The 6,396-nt window shown below is 43.2% G+C and overlaps 1 protein-coding gene across 1 annotated transcript in view; it reads right to left on the minus strand.

Moving 5' to 3' along the window:
* CLVS2 (clavesin 2) overlaps positions 1 to 4,023 on the minus strand; it is a 62,911-nt gene extending 58,888 nt beyond the window's left edge. The window contains exon 1 of the mRNA XM_010965501.3: positions 3,085 to 4,023. Within this exon, the coding sequence (XP_010963803.1) occupies positions 3,085 to 3,473 (389 nt within the window). The 5' untranslated portion in view covers positions 3,474 to 4,023. The remainder of the gene's footprint in view (positions 1 to 3,084) is intronic.
* Positions 4,024 to 6,396: the final 2,373 nt, after the last annotated feature.

Raw genomic sequence — 6,396 nt, forward strand, 5'->3', positions numbered from 1 at the left:
ATTTTTTAAAATGCGTAACTTAATTCAACTTAACAAATATTTATTGAACATTAATTTAGTTCAGGTGCTGTTATAATAACATGAGACAGTCTTTTTTGTTATACAGATCAATTATTCCCGGAGTCTTTACAAAGTTTTTCAAAAGTCACAAAAGAAATCTTGATTTTCCCTTTGGGAAGTTGGAAATAATCTGTCTTTCAAATCAACATTTTTTTTCTACCTCATTTCTAGATTTTCCCTGTTTAACCCTGGACAATTCCCACCTATTCTTTCTTTAAAACAATGTTATTTCATTTCTTTTTAAAATGTTACTTTTTTAAAAAGTTGTTGAAAGCCAGGTAATTCCCTGAACAACTCAAGGAAGATGGTCAGAATTATATTCAGATATGCAGTCTTCTCCAGGGACCCAGGTTGTCTGGACTGGTAGGATCAGCAGGAAGGTGAGAACACCTGACTTACAGAACAGGGGAGGGATGGTGAGCAACAGAGTTTGGCCTGCAGCATATCCACCTAACAGAGCACTGGTGAGGTAAACACCCAGGGAAGGTGGCAGAGACTTCTGCAGGGATCAAGTCAGGTAAGCCTTGAAACTGTAGAGTGGAGGAAAGAAAGAAATTCAGGCCAAAGGGAGGAAAAGAGACGAAAGGCAGCTGTCCTGCAGGTTTCAGAGCAGGGCAAAGACAGCTCCTAAGCACATCTCCCACTGACTAAGGTTTACAGAGGATGCCAAGAAGATGAAACTATTCATCCAATAGTCCTTGTATATGTATATTTAGATCTGGGATGGGGGACAAGCGGGGAGAAGGAGAGAGTGATTTTTTTAAAGCATATAAAAGGAGGAAACTCAACCGAATTTTAAACAAGCTGTAAATAAGTTGTATGCCTTTCGACCTAGATGTACTATAACTTCTTGATTATTCCTGTTCATTTCTAACCATAGAAATAGAATTCACAATTATTAGTCTATAGGGCCAGATAAAGTGTGTTTATAGGATGTAGCTTTTCATTTTTAATGTTGCATGTACAAAATTTTAATATGTAAGATTTTGTGCAGATTTAAATAAATAGTTCTGTGTATCAATTAATAAATCCCCTCCCATTGTAAATTTCTATGGAGATATATTTTGATGACTAGTAACCTTTCCTTTATATGAAATCATAAGATGGATAACTAAAACATAGTATCTTTAGTAAATCCAGAATAATCACCTTCCCAAATACATGAGAACTATGAGTGACTTTCATCTTAATTAGGTTCATAAATCAACGTGAATATTAGCTCATTTACAGAAATAAATGAAAATAGGTCTGATGTATATTCATGTCTCTCTAAGTGCAATCTGTCTCCCTTATGATGTCCCCAGCAGACTTTGAGACATATTTAAATATACAATTTCCATCGTTCTCATTTCATGGTAGCTAAATAAACAAAGTTCCCATCTAACTGACATATGAAATATTAGGTTCTTTCTTGAATAACATTTTTCAACTTTGACATACTCAATAATTGATTTGCATGACTGTACAATGTACTTCTTAGATAAAAACTTTTTAAAGAGATAGTGATCAAAGGATGGCATTTCATGATCCTTTTAAACTCTGCTACCTTATGGAAAGTGGAATAAAATCTCTCTAACCAACTAACTAAAGTAAGCAACAGAAACAGAATTCCATTCCCCTTCAACGGCTAACTCAAATGAGTTTTTCAGCTTTATGATTCTTCAGGCAATAGTTTATCTTTACATTCACCTAAAAAATAATCAGAGTACTTCTCAACTTAGAACTACAGGGAAAAGGTGATGAGCTGAAGGGTTAAAACCCTGTTAAAGATATTAATTTGTATTCTAAAATCTCAAGACTCTGAGAAGCCTATCTGGAGATTTATAAGAGTTCTCAGTAACTGTAAAAGTCTTTTAAAATTGTTCCAGAGATGGTTTAAACTAACCAGATGCATCAAAAATCAACATTCACAGAACTGAAAATACACAGATGTTTTAACAAGCTTCTTATGATTCATAATTTTGGTAATTTTTTTAAGCTCCACAAAATATATTTCACTTTGAACTTAATTGAAATTACCTTACACAAGAGTCTTTTATAATTTCTTGAACCTTTCAATCTGAGAAAATAATTCCAATTGAGGAAGTAGAAAAGTCACTGTCTGTATTTTTCTATTGTAATATAGATGAGATAAGAATATTATTTCTCCTCCTTTAAGAAGCAAGAGAGCTCAAAAAGTCTACCAACTGACATATCTGGACATCTCTCCCTTCCTTCCAAAAGATGAAAAATCCCAACAGACAGGAAACACACCCTTTAGATTAGTAACAGGTGCAGAACAGGCACACCAGTCAGCCTTTATTTTCAGCGTCGGCAGGCAGGCACGCTCAGCGACTGAGGGTCCAACTCTTCCTCTTTACTGAAGTGACACACATCATATTATTCCTTCATCTACACGTCACCAAGCAGAAAAGTTCCCAAGCAATAAAACTCCTTGATCTTGATTGAATGCCAGGCTATTCATAAATAAGTAAATAAGTAAATAAATAAATAAGTAAATAAATAAATAAATAAATAAATAAATAAAACCACAGAACTAAATAGGGAGATGATGATGACGACGACGACGATGATGATGATGATGATGATGATGAAGAAGAAGAAGAATCTAGTTTAAGAATTTCTTTAGAAAAAAAAAAGAATTTCTTTAGGAAGAAGGAGGATAAGTTATGTCCATTCTCATACTCCTTTCTCCACAGAGCAGTAAACTTACTCAGAAGCTGAAAAATTCAGCAGTTTTATTTATAAGTTGAATGATTTAGATTAAGTGCAATAACAAGGTTTAGAAAGTACTTAAAGCTGCAGGAGAAAATGGGTGGAGTGAAGTAAAAGTTTCAAAGGTAAAAATAAAGGCCCTCTCCTGCCGTCCCCCCAAGGTGCCTACCAAAAACCCATTTCTTAGTGTTTGTTTCTCTTTTTGCCCCAGCCAAATAAACAAAAACATCACAGCTGTAAAACGATGACACCACTCAAGATAAACGCTGGAAAATGGGCGAGTAAAAGAATCCCTAGTAGTGGATTTACCTGCTCTGATCCCAGTTGGCAGCGAAAAGGACTAGAATCTTCCTGCCATAGTGGTCCAGGTTGGCCAGGCCCCCAGGGAAGCCATCCTTCAGTGCCTGCTTGATGCCAGGGTCAGTGGCTTTGAAGCTTTTGAACATGTCCAGGTTCTGCTGCCGGTATTCAAAGTACTGGGCCAGGAGGCGGAAGGCCTCAAAGTGATGAAACTTCCGGGCCCGCAAGAAGCGTAAGATGAAGGCATCGTCTGTGCGGAGAAAGCCAATGTCCGGCCTGGTGATGACCATGTCCCTCACCTCCTGGATGTCCTGGTGCAGGGTGTCTGGGTTCTCGTTGAGCTCCAGGCGGGCTTTCTCCAGGGTCTCAGGAGAGAGACCTGCTTGTAAATGAGTCATTGTTCTGCTTGTTCCTGAGCCTTGCCTTTCTCTTGCTGACTCTTCCACCTGCCACCACTGCACTCTGGCCTCCAGACCCCACTGCTGCCTGCTTCCTCTTCTTCACAGGAAATGATTTGTCTTGGTGGCCAATCAGCACCCTGTTGCTCCTGCTTTCCCACACCTTTTCTATGAAGGGTATAAACTTCTTTCCCCACTCCCTAAAAACAACTTCCCACTTTGGTCCCCTCTCCCCTTTCCTTCAAAGGGACGTGGACCTCTGGCGGCCCAGCACTCCCCTTTTTGTCCTTTCTGCCTCCTAACAAAACACCCCTAACTGCACCCGGCACGGGTGGTGCTCATCTTGGCACTGTCCTCTTCTCTTCCAAGATGTAACAAAAACAACCCCCACGCACATCTCAGCCCCGGCACTGGGATGCTTCTGCGGTCCCTAATGAAGGATGCTCCTGCCAGGGATAACGATGGAAATTCTGATTAATAATAAGGTGGCTCTTCAGCGCTGAGCTCAGGGCGGGGAGAGAGCGTCTTTGCCAGAAGGAAAAAGAGAGAAAGAGAAAGAGGGGGAACGGAGCTTATTTCTCTTTCTGCTTATTCAAAGATACTATTTCTAAAAGACATTTGTGGGATTTTATTTAAAACGATTAGGGTCCAATTAGGTGGAGACTCTGCATATAGCGCACCTTCCCTCCTCCCTTCCTGGATGTGCCGTGATCTCATAAGACACCAGAAGGGATTTTGGTGGCGTTGGCACCAGCGTGGGCTCCCCCAACCCCACCCCCAACTTCTGCCTTCCTCTAGCCCTTTATTTCAACGGACTTGCTGCGGAGAGGGGGTGGGGGGAGGGATCTCTCCGGGAAGGTACATTTCAAACGCGGGGTTGGGGGAGGAGAGGGTGGAAAAAAGGAGCAGAAAATAAAATTAAAATGTCTCTACCTTTTCTATAAAACCGCAAAGCAAGAGAGAAGAAAGAGCAGCCGCTCCTACCAGCAAACCCGGAGGCGGGGACCCTAAGCAATGCGGCACTCCCTGGCATCCATCAGCCGCGGCTTCCGTGGCGGCGGCGGCGGCGATGAGCAGCATCAACTACTCCCCGTGGGATGAAGCGAGTGGAGAAGAGAGGCGGCAGCCGGGACCCGGGCGGAAGACGCGCTGGGGAGCAGCCGCGACCGCATCGTCCGCGAGCAGCCCGCTACCTCTCCCCGCAGGAGGCGTGGGGGGAGCAGAGCTAGGACCGCTGCCGTCCCAGGTCCTCGCCCGGCCCTGCCATTCTCGCCTTCGGGAGAGAAGGAAGGGAGCGGGAATCGAACGCCGGGGTGGAGAAGGCCACGCGAGCAGCCGCCGCCTTTGTGCGCCCGGAGCCGCCGGGGCCGTGGGCTCGGCGGGGCGGCTGCCTGGGGGCGCGGGCCTCACCCCGTGCGCTCCCGGCCGCCGGAGTCAGGCGCGCCCCTCTGGGCTGCTGCCGCTGCTGCAGCTCCGGCTGCCGCTGCTAAAAGAGGACTCGGCTCAGCCCAACTCCTCTCTAATTATCCCAGCACAGATCTCGCTGCGACGTAAGCACTCGCTCAGCTCGCGCACGCACTCCGCTCCTGTCTCCCAGACTCATTTGGGTAGGACCGCAATTTCGGTGGCGTTGAAATATCCTGAGCCCCTAGTTTAGCCTGTTTCTCGTCCCCACTCCTGGGCTGGTTACTCGGGCCAGCATCACCTGGCCAGGAGGGCACGACGCCTTGCAGCCTCCCCACGCCCCTCTCTCACCCTTTGTGTGCAAGACCCCAGAGCGGCCAGGGGAGTAGCTGTTGTAGATGGTAATTCACGTTGACACACATTTTCTAGTTCCTGTAGGAGGTAATTTTGATGTGGAAGGAGTACGGAAACATTTTGTACTTTCACCATTTGTTGCTGACAGAAATGTTGAATTTATAAAAGACCAGAGTGGTTTCAAACCGCTGCGTTGGTGATTAAGCCTCCGGAGGAACTTATATGCATAGTATTTCAACCATAAACTCTAGCTGCTAAATTCCTACTGAAGAGGATGAAAATCAGCACGAGGTGGGAGTGGGGGAGACTAGTTCTCAGAGGAAGGAAAAATAGGTACTCCTTAACTTTCTTCCCATCTCCTAATAAAGCACGTATTATTGGAGACCACGCGTATGGTGGTTCCCTCAGTTTTATCCATCCGTATGCTAGAATCATCATACATGAACCAAAGTCTTCGAGCTTAAGATGACTGTCTATGGGTTTGAGGAAAAGGAATTGTTTTCTATTTTCAAAGCACAGCATGTATTACTGAGCATGTCACTAAGAGCAACTTTTGGCTTCCAAACTGTGGAGCAGGGTCCTGAATTCAAGTCAATTCAATGCAACAAATATTAACTGAGCGCCACTATGTGTGGGCTGTTGTCCCAGATCCGTGGGTAGGTGGTCTTGAAGGTAAGAAAACACTGTCATATTGAATGATGTTATTAGAACTCTCACATTACAGGCACACACTTTTTGTTGTTGTTGTTGTTATGATGATGGTGTTGACAAAGAGGAAGAAGAGGGATGGCAGCTCTCTACCACTTTATTAAATTAACACAAGATAATGTAGGAACCAGAATAAGCAAGTAAATTACACACACACACAAAGTCATTATCCTCAAGGAATTTACATTTTTAAATGGGAGAGGCAGAAAACAAACCATATAGATATGTGTACATGTATTTTATATACACACACACACACTACATATATTTAAGGTCCTTCCAGAACTTTAAGTGATTATGACTCTCAAAATCATTTTGAATCCAGTGGGAACCATTTAAATAATTTGGTTCCCATTTTGAAAAAAAATTTTGAAAAATTCCATTTAGGCCAGTATTCTAGAAATTGAAGACAATGTTTCATATCAACTGTATAGAGAGGTTTTAGCCATCAGCAACA

This window comes from Camelus bactrianus, chromosome 8 (genome assembly GCF_048773025.1).
Source record: "Camelus bactrianus isolate YW-2024 breed Bactrian camel chromosome 8, ASM4877302v1, whole genome shotgun sequence".
NCBI lineage: Eukaryota > Metazoa > Chordata > Mammalia > Artiodactyla > Camelidae > Camelus > Camelus bactrianus.